Genomic DNA, 21172 nt, shown 5'->3' on the forward strand with positions numbered 1-21172 from the left:
GATAATCTCCTTAATTTAAGGGATAACTCTTACATGACTTCAGAAAGACTTCTAACTTCAATTTCTCCAACTAATTAATCCATAATGAATTAATTAATTATTTCCAAGAAGCTCGTGAGACTAAATTCCATTTTAATTCACAATTTAATTCAAGGACAAATTAAAATTGGAATATTCTGGATTCTATTTTTATCATTTCTTCTTGTTATTTTCCACTCCCTCTCAACAAGAAAGGAGTTCAACTCAATCCCGATCATGAACCTTTGGAATGTTATGCATGCAACACTTCTCTCTAGTGTTGTTTCTCTAGAAACTCCAAGAACAAAAAAACATCCAACCTGAATCAGTAAGATGCATCTGTCATCAAAGTCTCTGACTGCTATTGCCTCTAACAACTAAAAACTTTGTGCTTCTACTGACTCTGCCTTTCTGCACTGTTGTCAATCCTTCTCTACGCTCTTTAGTATATGACTGCTCTAGCCTCTGTCACTTTGATATCTGACTGCATCGGTCCCATTGATTTCTCTCGCTACTATGTACTTTGGGCTCCCGTAGCAAGGTACAATCCATGAGATAAAACCTCTCAATGGACCCTAACCAATTTCAGCGTTATTGGGACTATCACTTCACATCGCCCCACCTCACACCTGGAGGTATGGCTGCATGTGATCCCTCTGCTCACTTCTCCAATTATGGCCACTCTATTCCTCTCTTCGCTGACAAGGTCTGACCGATATGGAAGATTCATTGAAGGTCAAATACAAGTTGTGAGTAAATGGGCTTTCTTTATGACTAGCAGGAAAGAGATTGATTACAACAACCGGCTAACAGGGCTCACCAAAGCTTACAAGCTGGCCCCCTATCTATTTTACCTAGCACGAGAAGGAGTACCCTAGCCGGATCACTTTCTTTCCATCTGAGGGTGGAGCACTGAGAACCAACAACTAGAGTGAATTCTCCCAGGACGAGAGTTCAAGAAAGTAAGGTTACTCCGCAGCTTCATCCGGTCCAACCGCTAGCAAAGTGAGGACAGCAGGGAGATTCAGTTCAGGCAAGCTTTCTGGACAGTTCGGAAGCTAGCCCATTGGGACATCTCCAACTACAGCTAGCCATTGGAAGGTAGAAGTTGGATTGGCCTAGTGCCTAATCGAGTGTGTAAAGGTCTTGTTTCTGGCGGTCAGGACGTTCCTGCTGCCGGTTCGTCTTAGTTACTATTGGATACTCCACTGCACTACTCACCACTGCTGGGCTAATTGACTGCTTGCCTTGGCTTCGCTGAACGGTTCGGTGGGAATCAAGATGCGGCATTACTTACGATGGCACCTCAGGATCTTCGCCATACACATGGTTTCATTCACGCTAGGAAGGTTGTGCCCGTAAGGGAGGTGGTTTGGGCTTGGATAGTTATTGATTGATAGCCCACATCTTCTGAGAGAGGTGGGGTCCCACGAACAGTTTCCCTTACACAGCTTACCCCTAGAACCGGAGTTCCCACCTTGGCTGGGATACTCAACTGGGCCTACTCAACTTTTGCTGCTGCGCTATTTGGCTGGACTAATCAAATGGGCTGATCAGAGCTATCAGGCTGGGCTATTGGCACCTCCTGGAAGTGATCGACTCTTGATTTCTTAGCGTAAAAGATGGATCGAGTGCTCATCGAAACCTGGATCAACTCTTGGATTGACTGATCGAGTAGCAGCAAAAGTCTTGGCATCGACTGCATCGACTCTAGGGCTTGAGTACCACCAACATTTAGTACCGGCATTGAGTCCTTGATTACAACTGGCTATCAGCCTGCCCCTATGGCTCTGTGACTGGCTGACTATAGTACCGGCTGGCAAGGCCTCTCGCCGCCAGAAGCCTTTCTTCACCCAACTCAAGTTTCATTTTACTTATTGGGTGGCCCCTCTCAAATAAGTAACTAAAAAGCCCTCACCCATCGGAATGAGTGAGTGACCCCTAAGTAATATGGGGCCCTCTTCTTTTGGCTTATCACCTTGGCGGAGGTTTTTCAAGATCTCCCTCTTCAATTTACTTATTGGGTGGGGGGGCTTTTGGTCGAGCACCTAAAGGTCCTCTCCTTATCAGTCGAGCCTGCTTACGCATCCTTATGCATGAATGAATTATATATGTCATTACAAAACCTCCGCCTCCTGAAAATGCTATAATAGGAGGGAAAGATGTGAAAACCTCCGCCAAGCTAAAATGGCCAAATTAGTAGGATGCGTAAGCATGCTCGACTGTTAAGGCCGCCATCGAAATATATGAAAACCTCCGGGGATTGGGGTGGGTGGGTAAATAGTGGCTATAATAGGAGGGGGTGAAAATAGTGGCTATAATAGGAGGGAAAGATGTGAAAACCTCCGCCCCCTCCTAATTGGGTGAAAATGAAGTGAAAATGGCCATTTTAGGCTATTTCTTAGGTCCCCGGCTAGGTCCGGTCCCCAGCTTGGGCGTTTAAAGTAGCCGTAAAACGTACGCAAATGGCCTTTCAGACGGGAATAGAGACAGAGATGTGCTTCGGAAGCTTTCTCTTTCCTCTTCAATTTACTTATTGGGTGGGGGGGCTCTTGGGTTTACTTATTGGCCCCCCCAAATAAGTAAAAAAAGAGTCGAGTACCTAAAGGTGATGGCGGCCTTAACAGTCGAGCCTGCTTATGAATCCTTAACAGTCGAGCACCTAAAGGTCCTTTTGGTCGAGCACCTAAAGGTGATGGCGGCCTTAACAGTTGAGCCTGCTTACGCATCCTTATCAGTCGAGCCCCCTGTCGAGTCCTTGCACACTGAACCTAAACTACCACATGCTCATATATAACTAACTACCACCATTCCCAGGTACATTAGTGACTCGACTGATAAGGAGAGGAGGGGATTAGCTCTAACGGAGTGTTGCCTCGCCGAGGGAGCAACTACTAAACTTTTGAGAGGTAGTAGCTGTGTCAGGTTGGGTGAGTGGTTAGCACTTGGGCGAGTGAATCATCAGGTTCTGGCCGGATGGCGGGAATCATTGTTCCCCAAATCATGTTTATTCTATCCCCTGATCTGTCTGTCTGTTTGCCTGCCCGTCTGTCTATCTCTTTGGATGGGTCTATGGCAGGTTGCTCCCGATGTGTAATGGATTTCAGTTTCTTCCCGACCCAATCTGGTTAGAGAATGAGTATAAGTATAAGCGCCTAAATAACGACATGAAGCGCCTACCTACCTTACGACTGAGGATGAGGGTTTCTATATAGGTGAGAGGGAGAGTTCTTAGTACCTGCCTGAAAACCTAAATTCATAGGGGGAGGTTGCAAGGGCCGGGCATAAGGTAGGATGGAAGGGCCGGGGTTTGGTCGCCCACCTGACCATTGTGAGGGTTGGGGTATATAATTCGGATAGGTCTCAGCACATCCCTAACAACTACTTAGGATGAGGGTTGGGATGTTCCTTCCTAAGAAGGCAGGTCAAACTTCCAACAACTAATCTAATCAGGCTATTGAGCCCAGGCACTACTTCATATAGCTCCTCCATTTTTTTCTGAGGCTTCTTCTGGGGCTGCATGTTGAGAGGTAATTTACTCTCCCTCTCAACCACCAAGTCTCCAACATTTTCCTTGCTCCTCAAGGCTTTGCATGCATCTTGAACCTTAAGAGCATATAGGTTCTTAACTCATGAACTGATTGTTTCACCTGTCTCATGGTGATGTGTCTAAGGAAAACCTTTCCTTTATTGAAGACAACATCGTATCCATTGTCCTCCAACATTGTGACCGATACCAAGTTCTTCTTCAGTCCAAGCACATACTTCACATAGGTCAACGTGATAGGAGCTCCAAGCTCCCTCTGCAAAGAAACTATGCCCACTCCTGAAACACTATAACTTTCGTCGTTACCCATCTCTATGCGCATCTTGAGGTCTTTCTCCTCCAAGGTACTGAATAAACTTTTATCTCGGGTCATGTGGAATGAGGCTCCACTGTCAAGATACCAACCACAACACATCATCAATGACACCATGCATGTGATGAGAGTAAAGTCCATTTCGAACTGAGAGGCTAATGTCTCTCCTTCTTATCCTTTCGAGGATCCCTTCTTGGACTTCTTCGATGGGAAATTAGTCGCATAATGTCCCATCTTGTGACAATGAAAGCATCTCACTTTATACTTGTTAGCCTTATTCTCTCCATGAGAAGAATTCGATTTGGAATGGGAATCCTTCCCCTTCCCTTTCCTTGCCTTACTCACTATGGCCAGATTTTCTTCATCATCATCCTTGGATGAAGAACCATCTTGAGTTCTCCTCCTAATATCCTCCTGCATGAGATCCAACCACAGTCGTTCCCAATCCGGCAGTTTCTCCCTTCCATTCATAGAGTCCTGGTAGCTATTCCAACTCTTTAGAAGGCCAAGGAGAGCGAGGCTCACTATATCATCATCCACAGTAGTTATTCCCACACTACCAAGCTCATCTATCGAAGTGTTGAGCTTGTTTAGGTATGTGGAAATAGTATTGTCATTCTCCATCTTGATTCTTCAAAGCTTATCCTTGAGCACCAATTTCCTCTGGTCGTTGTTGTTCTTGTAGAGGTCCTTCAATGTCTTCCACATTGAATATGGAGTATCCTTCCCATGGAGACTCGAGACAATATGGTCTCGAACTCCCTCAAGGATGATCCGTCTCACACTCGCCACACACTTCTTCCACTCAGCCAACTCTTGTGCATTAGTTGAACCTAGCTTTGGGGTTTCTTAATCAATGAAATCCTTCAAGCCGTTGTCTTCTAATATAGCCTCCATGTAATATTTCCATGCTATGTAATTCGAGCTTCCTTCCAAGGCATACTCGAGTCTCAAGCCATAGAATGCCATTGGCCAACCTTGACGTATGATAAGAACTCAATTTGCCCCTGCAACCCTGAATTTCAAACTTTGAATTCTCTTCTTCGTGTACTATTCACAGCTCCGATAAACTAGGCTACGATAAACCTTACTCGAATACCATGTAGAAATTCTGAAAATTCTCTACAAATCTCACTCTAAGACCATGTATAAAATCTGACTGTAGATTAACCCGATAATGCAATATAAGAAAGGTAAAATATTATAATCTACTTCTACTATCAATTTGCGGAAGCTTAAAGATTGAGCAAGATCAATTTGAACACATATAACCAGAACAAGAATCAATGAGCCAAACACATGAAAATACTTTGGGGAAAGCCTCAGCTAAAAACCCCACTATCTATATTATCATACAAGGTGGAAATACATCAAAATTATACAAAGCCTTAGCTCTCAACAGCTAGCCAGCTCTCAGTACTATCCTCCTGGATGCTCCTAGGCAAACCTGGCTTCTCACAAGCCTTCTCCTCTACGCTCCAAGCTCCTATTTCCTTACGTCATTCCTCTGGGATGATCTCATGTTACCAAGTGGAGCACTGCTCTCACACATTGCTCTAACACACTGTCAGAACTACGCAATCCTCAAGGACCCTTACCTTGACTTCATGCATGAGTTTCCTTTATAGGAAAACACATGCAACTGATAATACACTATCCTTTACATTTAGCTCAACTGGGTCTTTCTCAAAATAGACATGCATGAGTTTGTGATGAGGAAATCTTCAGTTATCTGGAGTACACTGGTTGAGTGCATGCATGCATCAACTGACTAATAACTCACAATTAGTTCCTCAAACAATTTGGAACTAATTTAACTGACTTAACTCAGTAAACTGAGCTAACTAATTACAACTTAAATATAACTCAATCTTATCTCCTTAATTAAGGGATAATATCCTTAATTTAAGGGATAACTCTTGCATGACTTCAGAAAGACTTCTAACTTGAATTTCTCCAACTAATTAATTCATAATGAATTAATTAATTATTTCTAAGCAGCTCGTGAGACTAAATTCGATTTTAATTCACAATTTAATTCAAGGAAAAATTAAAATTTGAATATTCTGGATTCTATTTTTATCATTTCTTGTTTCTATTTTCAACAGAAAAGGATATTCTTCCTCTTTGAAAGTGTGTGGAGTGGAGACCTCCGAGTGACCCAGAGAAGAGAGTGGAATTTCACCTTCAGATTCCATAGGTGGAAACAAGTGACGATGAATGACCAAAAATGTTCGAGGGAATAATTGTAAAGGAATTCCCGGCTGATCGTACAGACTGTACGGATGCTACAGTGATATCACAACAGGATTGAACAAGGATTTGAAGGATAAACAACGAGTCCAAGCTGACCTCCAGTAATCGGTGAACTCTCAGGTGTCTGGACAAGATTGTCCGGAGATTATGGGCCAATATCAAAACGTGACCTAGTATCTGAGGGAGGTGGAGGATGAGATGACAAAGGTTTAATGCCTAGAACAATTCCGAGTTCAACGCCTTGGTCCTCAAGTGACTATAGTAATTCAGGAAATGGCTCCTCAAACAATCTTTCAAACAGAGGAGAGGAAGAGGAACTAGGTGAACCAAATGGTTCAGCCACGATGACCTCGTCTCAAATAACATGAAAAGAGAGATAAATTTCAAGGCTTTAAAATGTACTTGAATGAATACTCATGATTTGGTGTAGAAAAGACTAACAAGGATGTTATGAGATCAGGGGAAACAATTCTTTAAGATGCATAAACTAATTGGTGCTCTTTCATGTTTTAAGAGTCAAGAAAGAAGGAAAGATGACCTTATCACTTTCGATTTGAAATGAGCTCGAAAGTACAAGTGCCCAAATGATATTTTAAGTTTAATTAGTCAAAAAGATCAAATGACATACAGTGATATGGGGTTTAACGGTAAGTTTCGCTGGGTGAAACCCACGAGATGGAGGTTCAAATCTCATTGAGTATATGGCCTGTTGTGTCTTGGCTAGAAGAGTAGGCGACCCCAGAGTGGACGTCTCGGCTCTTGTTGAGGCATAAGTTAATTGCTATTGTGTGCGGCTTGCAGGTTGTTGCACCTAGCCTAGGTTTATAGTGGCAGCCAGTTGGATTTGATCCTGGGCCTGTTCAGGATAACTCTCACCAGTTACCGATTATCCTAGATTAAAAAAAAAAAAGATCAAATGACTACTCATGATGATCTAGGTCAAAGGGATTACTAGCTAACTGTGAACTGCAGAATACCTCACAACAAACCGAGAAGTACGGGCAGGCAATCTCCCCAAATGTTGTGTTTGGTGTATCACGTTTACAAGGCAGCAGACTCGGCTTCCTATGGATAAAGGATTATAACCTAATGGGGTCTATCTTTATATACGTGATGGTATGGGGAGCACAAGTCCGTACTAGTGTTGTCTAGTGTCGAAGCGAATGATAACTGCTAGGTTTGAAAATGCCAGAACACGTCCTTAGCCTAGACCTATAAATGTAAGCATTAAGTTTCAATGTTTCCTTAGGTTAATTCAATAGAATTTAACAGTTGATATTGAATTAGGTTTCAATTACAAGGCCTTACCGCTATCATCTGACAAAACTCCTACATGTAGATATATGAGAAAAGAGATCTTTCTTGAAATTTAACACTAATTGAGGGATAGAGATCACACAATCAATGCAACAATCAAAGAATGAAAACTTTCACTAATAGATGTCCTAAATACACTTAATCTTCCCTTAACAACAAAATAAGTTTCATTTCATTTCCAATGCTTATGATGATGCAGTTCTAGCTTCTCAATGACGCTACTAATGCAATATTTTCACTTAAGTACACTAGAATGATGTTCTTATTTTCATAAAATAAAAAAAAATGAATCTTTCACATAAAGCACTTTAATGAAAATTTTCACAATTCTGAACAAAAAAGAATCAACCAATACCAAAGCATGATAAGTGAAACTAAAAGCAACTTCTTCACTGAATCAAAAAAACAAAACACATAAATGCTTCAATTGACAAACCAACAATGCAATCTATGCTCGGAATGAGAAAAAAGGCACTCGAAATAAGAGAACAAACGAGACTCTTTCACTCATTCAATTGAAAATGAAGCAGTGAAGATCTTGCGACTGAAAGATGGATTATATGAAATAGCAAATGAGAAACTTGACATAATGGGTAAACAAACAAATGAACGGTAATTGAACTAGATGGCCTTGGGTCATAGAAACCATCCAATAAAATAAAAAAAATCAAGCAATGAAACTTCAAGCCAATCAATCAATCAAAACCAGCAAACAAATCATTCTAGTCACTTCTGGGAGAGAGAAGAGAGTCTGAGGGTCAAGACACACTAGCATTGGAATGGGAGAAATTATTACTTTTTCTTAATTCAGAGACCAGAGCGATTTCCTAACTGACAACTCGCACCGATCAGTATGACCGGCACGACTGACCAAACTACAACTAGCACTGATGGGTTGATCGACATGATTGGCCAGGCTACAACTAGTGCTGATTGAGGTATTCAAAGAAAAAATAAAAAGAACTTTAGATAGGGCCAGAATTAACACATCAAATAGGAGAGGGAAAGACACACTGGTCGTGATCTAGGGGAAACCCTAATCTTCACCTACAGGAATCAGCGCGACTACCCAATTGACAACAGGCGCCAGAAGGGGGTCAACACGATTGTTTTTGAGAAAATCGCACTGATCAGCTTAACTGTTGGAAACATAAATGCATTGATTAAGGATTGAAAGAAAAAAATAAAATTTCCAAAGGTAAAAACCAGGCCTACCACTGTAAATTTGAAACATAGAGCAGTAAAATAGGTAAAGAAATGAACACTAAAGGGAAGTGGTGATACTAGAAAAGTTCACACAAAAACCATGAAATTACAAAAAAACAAACAAAAGGATTTTCTCCCCAACAGAGTCACCAATTTGTGGTGCAGGTAAATTCTAAGTGTGGACACAAACAATTCCTCTAGCCCAAGAGAGTGGGTCTATCCACAAACAAACAATCTATGGAAGAAGCTAGAATCAAACAATGTGGACTACTCTGTTGGGTGTTGTACGTGCTAACCATTCACTGTATGTTTGTGACTGCCGCATCTGTGTGGACTACTCCGCCAAAAATTGCGCATGTCCTGTTGTGTTGTGTGTCTATGATAGACTTACGACTATTCCCTTTCGACTTGAGGCTCACTTTCACCCTCTCCCTCTGTGGTGAAAGACCTTTGACACAAATAACACTAAGCACTCACTAGGCACGTGAACCTCGTTGTTCGAAGACAAAAAAATACCACTCTCATGTGCTAACAAGTAAGAGTTAAGACAAACCTTTAAGATAATGGCAATTGGGCCATCATACCGGATGAGACTCCTACACCAAATGATGTGAGGTCTAGTTAGGACTTCATATCCGGGATATCCCCTGAATGTTGACGGGTGTAGCACCGTCAACACCTACTAATCCTCCCCACTCGTGTAGATTGCCAACTAGCACAACCACAATAATAAAGTGATTAAAATACACTTGTGTACATCATTTTTTAATTGTCATACACTTTTCAATCAATAACAACAATTATAGTAACAACACTTATTGACTTGTTTCAACCACCATTTCATTAATGTCTTTGTGGTAGTTTAATTTTAATATCACTATCTATACCAACATCAACATTATAATAATGTAATCATGGTAAAGTTAAACACAAACATTTTGTTGTAAGAATTTAGCATCCACTTCGCATAGCACGGTATTGAATGGAGAAGCGCAAGGAAATTTTAAACGATATTAAAACATATGTCAGCAAGGCCGGCAATGGCGGGAATGTATATTTTTTTATTTAGAAACTGAATGTTCATTCGGTTCCTATTTCTTGCTTGTGTCAGCAATTATCACCTTAAGGTCATCAAAATCGAAAGCCTCTATTCAGCTTGTATCAAAATAATGTGTACTTATCCTGGTACACTACTTCCATGCGTTAATCACGAGACAGAAATCCGAAAGAATGTCATAGTCGTTCAAGTCTTTGGAACTGAGGGACTCGCCTGGCTGCATCATGGACTTAACAACGAACAAGGCATGATGTCCGAGATCAGGATTGAACAGCCAGTCATGCGCATCCCATAAGATTTGAAAAGGAACTCCTCCTACATAGATGGTACCATTGCCCCTGAATTTCCACAGCAAATGCTTCACTTCCACAGCCACCTCCCTATCAACGCTGATAACAAGCGCCGGATCGCCGGCTCGTTTGGTTTGGCACTCAATCAATACTTCATGTGACCGCTTCCCATCACCAAACCGAGCCATCGTAGCAAAACTTTCCTTGCCGAGGACGTGTTCCTCTCTCGACACCAGAAGTGCGTCAGGAGAGCTCCTGGACTTGGTCTCGATGTATGCCTCCTCTTCCATATCGCCCAATAATAAAACCATCTTCTCGTTGCACACAACTGCAACGTAATACCCTCGTTCAGGCTCAGGCCCTGACAAGAACTTCACAGATTCCAAGTTCCAGAATACTTTGACTCTATTTCCATCGATAATATCGGAACGCTTCCATGATCCCTGCTTTTTCCAGAATTTCCAGGGTTTCATCTCCACTTTACAGACGGATCTATTCGCCGGTGATTCTCCAATAGCGATGCACAGCCCCCGAACCATCACATTCTTGTCCCAGGTAACGCTTATAACATTGTGGCCTCTGCCCCCACATTTTGTCTCGTAGGTCGATGACACCAGATTCTCCGAGCTATTGCCTTTACTCTCGCCGGAGAAGCAAGGGGGTACTTCACCTACCATTCTTTTCTTTTTGGGTCGGAATTCTTGGTACGCGTTGCTTTGGCGATTTTATACAGTAAAGTCGATCCAGAAAATGCGACTGAGAATCGAACCTGGACTAATTGTGCAAAACACAACCCAAAAAACTGCCCCCAATATTATTGAACCATATTGGATTCCTGGTAGTCCTCATGGCCTTCATAACTAAAAGCACAATGGGGTCTTGTCCGCAAAAATGATGAGATGGCTTCCAGCAAAGCGAATCGAGAGGGCTCCTACTTCCAACCAAACTCTTTAACACAACAAATGGATATTCTCCTAAGAAGTTGCAAGAGGAGAAATGCATATAGAGATATCTGCCAAATATCTCTCTGACGGGATCATGATATTTATGCATTTAGATCTTCAATGGTCGCCGTAGACTGCTCAACTCTACGCTGGCTAACGAAGACAAAAGAGTACATTATAAAATTCACTGGAATGATCTTTCAAGTTACAAGGGAAGACAAATTCATTGAAGTATTGAACAGCAAAAGAGGATCTTCGAGATTGGCTAGTGTGAATGTAAAACCGAGTCTCCAGTGTGGACCACGTCAAAGGTAGTATGGCTGAGATAGTTTCAAATAATACGCTGATTCGTTTAGTTTGAAGGAATCCTCTCCCCTAACCAAAACGTTTAGTTTTGAACCTATTGACTTGGTAAAAATTCAAATTCAATTGCAGTTTGAGCGAGAGTGCGACTTGATTGGCTTATATTTCCATGGAGTTAGAAAGAACTTTTCTTTGTAATACTCTTTTTTTTTCTTTTTAGGTTTTAAAGATCGCTTTTTTTTGTATTTTTTTTTAGGTTTTACAGATCACTTGAGGTGAAGGTAATTGAGTTGAGAGGCTCACTTTACAGTTTAAATTGATGTGTAAGGATGTCTATTTGTCATCAAAGTTGAAATTTTGTTCATGTCGGTTAAAATAAAAGAATTAAAAAGATTACTTAAATATACAAAACATTTGAATAATGCAAGGTCATAAAAGAAATTGCACATAAAAAAATTGGGTCCTCCCCTCATGATAGATCCATATTTAAGATAAACCTATGATGGTTAATAAGTCATAAGGTTAGTCTCATTTTGGTGAACCTTACTTTTTTCGAGGTTTGGCCAATGTGATAGCTATTAACCAAATCTATAAATCATAAATCATAAACTCATGTCACAACTCAAACTTGTAATTTAACCTTACAGTTCCATGTAGGTAATAGCATTTTTTTTATGTTTAGTAATATTGATTTCTTACTATTTTATCCTATAATTTATTATTAATATTATTATTATATATATGAGATAAAATAATAGAATAAGAAATGCAGTAAACGTAAAAAAAATTCACTTATAATCTAAACCATATTTTGATAATGCATTTGATAATTTTGACAAATCACATATTAATACTACTGCAGTGGTGTAGAATTTTAAGATATGTATTATTAAATGATTTTTCAACGTTATCAAATGTATTATCAAAATATAGCTTAGATTACAATGATAAGTGAAATTTAAATTTTGATTATAAATAAGATAATTTTTTTTATATAAATATAACCTAGTTAGGTTGATACTGATTTATCTATATTAATTTGGGAGAAATCATTTTAAGATATTAAAATTACTAATGTATAAAGATCCAAAAACCACAAACATCATTTTACAGGGTCATTATTTTTGTAAACTATTTTTATTTATTTTTTAATAATTTTTATTTTTTTTTGTAAGTTTTGGGTGGGACTACATCATCTTCATATCCAATATATCACCTTGATCTAGGCAGGGAATTGAACTTGACTTCACATCAAAGAGTGCATCGTCTATCCAAAGCTCTGTAGGCCTTTCTTAATAAAATTAAATTCAACTTAACTTCACATCAAAGAATACCTTAATAAAGCACCTCCATAATTTTTTTAATAAAATTAAGTTCAATCACATTAATTAGTATTTTTATTTCAAAAAACCACAATTTTTTAAATATTTTTTTGAATTTTTATAAAGCTTAATCCATATTATCTATTTAACAGATTTATAATTGAAACCTGTAACCTAATATTTATGAATTGTGGAAAAAATAATTTTAAATTATAAAAGATTTCATGACTATTATGTAAATATTCCTATGCAACCTCTCATTAATCTATGAATGGATGAGCTTAAGTTAATTATTAAATCAAAGAATAATATGATTATATTTTTTTCAAAATTATACATATGTATAGCTAAATCTAACTATATATTGTAGTTTATTATATTAATATATTTTTTTATATAAAAAATGTTTTTATATTCCTTATATCAAATATAAATGTTTAAATTTTTAAAAAATTATTCATTTTTAACCCAACATAAAATCATTAAGTCAGAATAACTGAGAATGATCTCAATTGTTCCTCCAAACAACCCAAAATAAATTCGATTGACTAAATATATAAACTTTATCGTAGCAAATATATATATGAACAATGGTGGATCATGTAAATGGTAAGGTTTTGTCCACTGCCCTCACTTCTCTGTGTGGATGGATCGAATTATGTTTTTTTGGAGATGTTTGCAGGGGTCTACAATCCAGCATATCTACAAAGTTTGGAATTTGAGAGCGGATTGCCTATCTAAGGAGGCGCTTTTTATAGAAACTGGTGCATGGTCCTTAAAGATTTCTGTTGGCAGGGAGTCCTATATCCTTCAGGACTTTTGTATCCCGGGATTTTGATCTCCCTTTTTTGGCTTCATCTGTGCCTTTCTTTTGTCTTATCTCTTTAGATCTGTCCTGGCATATGTTTATATCTGTTTATGTCGTCAAGATCTATCCTGGCATATGTTTGTATCTGTTTATGTCATCAACTATCTCAGTTTTTTGGTCCGAGCTGGTGCTGGGGAGATGTGTCTAGGCTATATGCTCTGTTCAGACTCATCATATGGATTATATTTCATATGTCCTCATATTTTGTATGAAGACTCTATTATACAGACTCATTATAATACAATTCTTCTTTTCTTTCTTAAAAAAAAAATAAACCTTCAACCAATTAAAAAGCACTTAAATATAACTATTTAAAATTTAGCATATGAAATTTGGTGTCGTAAACTTGCTGTGTAAACATCTTAATAAAACTCAAATAAACATCTTAATAAAACTCAATTTCAGAATTTTCTTAAAATAATTATTCAAAATGACTTATTATACAAATATAATGTGGATTACGATAATAAAGTGAAATTTAAATTTTAATAATAACTAATATAACATAGTTAGATTAATATTGATTTATCTACATTCATTTGGAAGAAGTCATTTTAAGATGTTAAAATTGTTGTATGAAGATCCAAAAAGCACAAATATGAGTAACTTAAATTTAAGAATTGATGTCAAGGAAAAAAATTGGGTCCAATGAGATTAGTTAATATTTCAATTTTAAAGTGCCACAATTTTTGTATACCAATATTTTTTTTGTTATAAAGAGGGCCATAATTTTTGTATGGTGCTTTTTTAGATTTTTATAAAACTTAATCTATATTAGTAAACCATATGATTGAAATTTGTAACTTATTATTCATGAATTGAGAAAAATAAAATTTAAGAATTTTATGATTAATATATAAATATTTCTATGCAACCTTTTATTAATCTATGTTGATCGAGTAAGTTAAAATAATTATTAATTAAAGAACTTGAGATGATTTTTTTTTCAAAATTATATCTAAATCAAATTATATGTTGTACTTTATTATTTAACATAATTTATAACCTTTTTTATGTGGAAATTGTTTTTATATTTTATTTGTGAAATATACATGTTTTGGGTTTTTGAGGGATTATTTATTTTCAACAAGACTTGAAGCCATTACATCAAAGTAGGTGGATATAATCTTAATTATTCCTGTCAACCACTCAAAATAAATCTATTTGACTTAATATATAAAATTTATCATAACAAATATGTATAGAAACCTTTAACAAACAAAAAAATACATAAATATAACTATTTAATATAAAATATAAAATTTGGTGTCACAAAATTGCTCTATAAACATCCGAATACAACTTAAATTGAGCCTACGTGGCATATAATAGATGGTTATGGGGTGTATTGTTAAAGCATTCCCTGATGTGAAGGCCACTGATTTGAAATTTCTATGGGAAAAAATTTAGTCATTTTAGGGGCTAGTGTGTCTTAGGCCAGGTGCAGTCATCTCAGGACTCACAAAAGTTAGCCAAAAAAAACTTGAATTGAAATTTTTGTTAAAAGAATTATCCTAACTAACTTATACAATTATAAATTTCATAATGACTTTTGTATATAATACATAAGTTTCTTTTAATATTTTTTATTTAATCTTTCTTTATATTAAAATTTAATATTTAATTCCCCGATGGGTGTGACATAGAGGTGAACGGAGAACATGAAGAATCATTAACTCCCCTTCCCACGCATTATGTGGCTTCATGAGGTGTGTCAAGGAAGCCTCTTGGGGCATGAGAAAGGTGATACTTCCGAAAAGCTTAAGAGTTATAACATCTAGCTATCACCCTCCAGATTCTTATTTGATGTGGATGGTGATGGGAGTTAAGGTGCTAGACGATACAACTTCTTTTGGTCTGCAAGGTGGAATTTTTCCTTCGCCATCCCTAACTTTCCAAACTGAGATAAGGAGTGGAATTTCACCTGCTTCGGGAGATACTCAGCTTTCCATTACAGTGTTTAATAGCATAAGGATTTGGGACCTGATCTCGTTGACATCTGATCAACCATTAGGTTGGGTCTTTGATTTTTGAAGCGAGAGACAATGCTTGGGCTATGTAGCTAAGGTGTCATCATTGGACATCTCATTAATTTCAAAGCCTCGTGTAAATTTCATTCTCCAAGTTGTACGTTTTTCTCAAAATATCATTTCTAGTGGATCTTCTACTTTTTATATAAGGGTAGATGGTTCAAATTGGATCCATGAAAATTATCAAAGTTCTATGATTGTATCAAATCATGACAGACTTCAAAAACTTGTGAACAATGAGCTATCAGGAAGACCTTTGGACAGTGGTAGTTTGTAGCTAGCAAGGAACAATGAGGACCTCGGTCAAACCGCGTTGATCGAGGCCCATGGAGACTGTGCAGGACGCAAACTAGCAATTGGGAGATCTAGATTAGAAAACTGAGGCCATTTCTGATGCTAATCGTGCATCGCTGGGAAAAACCCCTCGAAATGGAATAGCCCTGAGTGCTCGGTCTCAAGGGAAGTCAAAAACCATGGGAAAAGCACTAAACTAAAAGGCAGGTCTTGCGCTCCAAAACTGGTGGAATATTGGAGGCGTTTTGGGTGGTAAGCAGAATTGTAAGGAGACCCAGCGATGCCATACAGCGAATGACGCGTGTCCGGTGGATGACAGAGAAAATCGCCCTCATCATGGGCTAATGTTCGAGCAAGTCAACCACGCGATAAGAGCAATAACCGTAGGATTTGGAGGCCCCAGATCTAATGGTAGAGATTGCACCCAATGGGAAACTGGATTCGATGGGAGAAAATAAGTTACGACACATAAAAAGTTGAAGTCCGACTTGACTGTTGAGTTGGTGGGTGAATCATTACATAGAGTAACTGAAATATCGAACCATTTGAGGAAGAGCTGGTGCAGTTCATGAAAGGACAAGTGGCCACCTCCCCGTGAGACGTTACACAATGGCGAAGACACAGAGGCAGGGAATTCCAAGCGAATAGCAGCAGGCGATCTGAAGGGGCGGAAGAGGAAGCAAACAGTCATGAGACAAATTGGCTTTAAGCCATGAACAAACAAGGAACATGAAGAAGGATAATAGAAAAAGGAGATAGTGAGACAAAAGCAGAGAACAGAGAGCCAAGCTAACCTGCAGAGCTAAGGTAGCATCGAGCAGACAGAAGGCTTGAGAGGTTCAAGCAATCCCTAAGAGGATATCTGTTGGGAACTGAATACCAAATTGGACTCATCCCATTAAGACTAGTTGGGGTCGAGACTTGGTAAGGGGGAGCTTGTGTACTCTAGTGGCTTGGGGAATCCAAGAACCACCCTACTAAGCATCATCTGTTTCAGGAGACTCAAATTGAGCTCCACATTATAAAAACTCTATTTAAAGACACAATAAAAGAAGGCCACCACTGAAATCTAGACCGGAGACGTAGCCCAGGAGGATTGGGTGAACTCCTTATTAAATTTTGTTGTGTTCTGTTTTGCTCGCTATGTTTCTCTTACTACTTTCCAGTGTTTTTTATTTTTCAATCTTATCGATCCATTGCCTAAGATAAACATATACACACACTAGCACATGAGTCTGTAATACCTTCATCAATTAATTAATTGATATCACTCACGAGTGATTTTCAGATCAAGTGGTATCAGAGCTCTAGGCTGTTAAGGTTAGGCAAGCTTGTGCTGGATTTAGCTGTTGAATGGTAACTAGATCAAAGCTCAAATTAGGAGAAGGAGTGTTGGTCGAAACAAATCCTAAAATTGGGAGAGTCTATCCTCAGAAGACAATGTTGGAGGAAGGTTCTGTAGGGCCAGACCCTCAATTCATAGATAGTTTCCTAGCCATAAGGTCCATGGTAGAGGAAATGTATAAGGACTTTAGAAAACACAAGGATGAAGATTCATCAGGCTCCAAACAAGATAAAGGAGAAGATGAGTCTCTTCTCCATGGCCACTCAAAAGGCAAAGGGAAAGAGGAAAGCTTTCTCACACCTCCTAATAGCCCTGAACATAAAAGGAAGACATCTTAGATTAAACTAGATGTTAAATTTGATTTACCAATATATGATAGAGAGTTGAATGCATAAAAGCTAGACAATTGGATTAGACAAATTGATGTTTATTGCAGAGTGCAAAGTATTGATTCAGACAAGAGAAAGATTCAGCTGGAAAGCCTATGCCTTATAGGCACTGCCCTGGTTTGGTGGGAAGGCAGGACCCAAGCTGACATGAAGAGACATGGTAAGACAATTTCTACCTTGAGTGAATTTGTTTCTGCAATAAAAAAGCAGTTGTATCCACTGGCTTACATGCAAAAAGCCATGATGAGCTAGCAAACTCTTCGACAGTTGAAAGGGAAAAGTGTACAAGGGTACACCCAAGAATTTAGGAAGAGAGCATTGATTCTAGGAATCTCATTATACTCACCTGAGACTCTATTGAAGTACATTGGTGGTCTACATAGCTACATGAGGCACACTATCCTCATGTTTAATCCCACTAGTATAGATGAGGTATTTGTTCAAGCTACACATCTAGAAGCTAGAGTAAAGAATGGAAATCCAGAAGTTGGGGGATCATCCCAACCCACTGTAGGCAAGAATAAGGAGAAAAGAAAACAGAAATGGAGAGAAAGGAAGGCCAATACTACACAGAAAAGCAAGTCTTCATGCACTCATTGTAAGAAGGATGGGCATGATGATGGGCACTATTGGATTATGCATCCGGAGCTGAGACCTAAGAAGTTCGAGGGCAAGAAGAAGAAGACTACTGCAGCTATTCAGAAAGATTTGGAGTCAAAATCAGGAGATGAAACGACCATTGCAGCCACGGGAATAAATGGTAAGAATTTTGAAGCATCTACTAGTAATTCTGCACAATCTAATATTGATGAAGAAAATGAGAGAAAAATACATGAGCTTTTCCATATTCGAGTTATTTCCAAACATCAAAAGATTGATACTTTGTTTGATAGTTGCTCACAAGTAAATTTAATTTCTGAAGCAATTGTAAAGAAGTTGGGATTACTGACTACACCTCACAAGAAAACATATCCATTAGGATGGTTAAATGTAAAGCACAACTACAAGTGACTAGACAATGCAAACTCAAGTTTTCTTTTGGGTCAGAATTTGTAGATGAGGTTGAGTTAGACATAATTCCTTTGGATATATGTGGAATTGTTTTAGGAAGTCCTTACTTATATGACAGAAAAAATATTTTCTATAGAGCTGAGAATAAGTATCTACTCGTTAAATATGGAATCGAATACTTTGTAAGAGCTCATAAGCTCAAGAATAACTATACTCTCATAAACTCAAGGCAGATGAAACGAATGATAAATTCATGCAAACAATTTCTATTGATGGTTGTAGAGGAAAGGAAACCTAATAAAACCAATGTATTTGAGGGTTGTGATGCACATTAGCAAGCTGATTTAGAAAAAGTTGTTTCAAAGTATGATATCTTATTTCAAGAACCTAAAGGTATGCCACCGAAAAAGAAAATAGTGCATGATATTATTTTGCAGCAAGATGCTCCATTGCCTAACATTGGAATGTATAGGTTGTCTGCTCTAGAGAATGCATAAATCAAGAAGCAAGTGCAAGAGTTGCTCGAGAAGGGGTTCATTAGACCTAGCACATCACCATGAGGGTCACCAATTGTTTTGGTGAGAAAGAAAGATGGCTCGTGGAGAATGTGCTTTGATTACCAATCACTAAATAAGATAACAATAAAAAATCGTTATCCCCTTCCTCGCATAGATGATCTGTTAGATCAATTGAAAGAAGCTGTTTATTTTTCCAAGTTAGACTTGCATAGTGGATACCATCAGGTCAGATTTGCAGAACAAGATGCATGGAACATTGCTTTCAAAACAAAGCAAGGATTGTATGAGTGGTTGGTTATACCTTTTGGCTTAACTAATGATCCTGCTACTTTCATGAGAATAATGAATGATGTACTCAGACCTTTTCTTGATGATTTTGTTATTGTGTATCTGGTTGACATTCTGATCTTTAACAAAACATGGGAAGAATACTTAAAGCATGTTAAGCAAACACTAGATGTTTTGAAAAGAGAAAAACTTTATGTTAAACTCTCAAAATGTGAATTTGGCAAAAAATCTTTGAATTATTTGGGACATATAGTAGGGTGTGGTGAATTGAAGATAGATCCCTCTAAGGTGACAGTCATCGTAAACTGGCCTAAACCCAAATCTGCTACAGAAGTTAGAAGCTTCTTAGGAGCAGCATAATATTGGAGAAAGTTCATTTCTAACTTTTCCTTAATTGCAGCTCCCTTACATGCTTTAACATGATTGAACAAGGTGTTTCAGTGGGGAGGCAAACAACAGAAAGCCTTCAACACCTTGAAAGAAAATATTAGTACAACACCAGTACTAGCACTACCTGATCTTCAAAGACCATTTGAGATCCAAACGGATGCCAGTGACTATGCCATGGGAGCAGTGTTGACACAGCATGGTAAACCCATATGTTATCATTCTGAGACATTTAAGTCTACAGTAGTTAAATATCCTACATATGATAAAGAATTGTATGCATTAGTACAAAGTGTGAAAAAGTGGAAACATTACTTAATGGGAACAGAGACAGTAATACATATTGATCATCACCCACTTCAATATCTACACTCCCAAATTAAGTTGCAGCAATCAAGACACTGTAGATGGATGGGTTTTCTACAACAGTTTCATTTAGTCATTGGATATAAAAAGGGCATACATAATAAAGTTGCAGATATGTTATCTAGACCCATTATAAATGCATCTACTATACTTAAGCATAATTTTGTGTTACATGGGAGCTACATTGAACAATATGCTCAAGATACAGACTTTAAAGATGTATATGCAACTTTAAGTCAAGGCAAATGAGTAGAAGAATTAGATTATCATGTAAAGGACCGACTCCTATATCATTATGGGAAGCTATGCATTCCACAAACTAAAAGAGTAAAGATAATTTGAGAACCACACACTTCTCTAATATCAGGTCACTTTGGAGTAAGTAAAACAGTGGCACAACTGCAAAGATTTTTTTATTGGCCAAAAATGAACGAGACAGTTTCTAGATATGTAAGAGTGTGTACTATGTGTGCTAAAAGCAAGCCCAACAATAGAAAACTAGGCTTGTACACTCCATTACTAGTTCCTTCTCATCCTTGGGAAAGCGTTTCCATGGACTTTGTTGGAGGATTGCCTAAATCTAGGAAAGGTCATGATTATCTGTATGTTGTTGTGGATAAGTTTAGCAAAATGTGTATTTTGATACCTTGTAATAAACAGATTACAGCTGAACAAACTGCAAAACTGTTCTTTCAACATGTATGGGTTCATTTTGGATTACCCACTTCCATTATATTTGATCGAGACACCCAATTTGTTGGGAAGTTTTGGTCAAGTCTGTGGGAACTGATGGACACCAAACTGAAGAAAAGCACAACTTTCCATCCACAAACTGATGGCCAGACAGAAATAGTCAATAGGACAGTGATCCAGTTGCTCCGGGGATATTACAGTAAACATCCTAAGCTTTGGGATGAACATTTGTGTTATGTGCAGCATGCTTGCAACCGAGAAAAACATTCTTCTACACAGAGATCTCCTTTTGAGATCTGTTTTGGTTTCACACCAAGGTCTTCTTTGGATTTTGTCCTTGGTAAGGACACAATAGTTGAGGGACACAACGATGTGGACAGGGCAACTAGGTTCATTGAACAAATCCAAGA

At 38.1% G+C, this 21172-nt stretch overlaps 1 protein-coding gene across 1 annotated transcript; it reads right to left on the minus strand.

Moving 5' to 3' along the window:
• Positions 1-9847: 9847 nt before the first annotated feature.
• Positions 9848-10681, minus strand: LOC149186227 (uncharacterized). The gene has a single exon (XM_089409261.1). The coding sequence runs from the start codon at positions 10679-10681 to the stop codon at positions 9848-9850; it is 834 nt and encodes a 277-aa protein (XP_089265387.1).
• Positions 10682-21172: the final 10491 nt, after the last annotated feature.

The sequence above is a fragment of the Pinus tabuliformis genome, chromosome 3_1, assembly GCF_031772625.1.
Source record: "Pinus tabuliformis cultivar Carrire ecotype Pingquan chromosome 3_1, CPIR1, whole genome shotgun sequence".
Classification (NCBI taxonomy): Eukaryota; Viridiplantae; Streptophyta; class Pinopsida; order Pinales; family Pinaceae; genus Pinus; species Pinus tabuliformis.

Excerpts from the sequence above, each read along its gene's own strand:
- LOC149186227 (XM_089409261.1), bottom strand. The coding sequence starts at position 10,681 with ATGGTAGGTGAAGTACCCCCTTGCTTCTCCGGCGAGAGTAAAGGCAAT.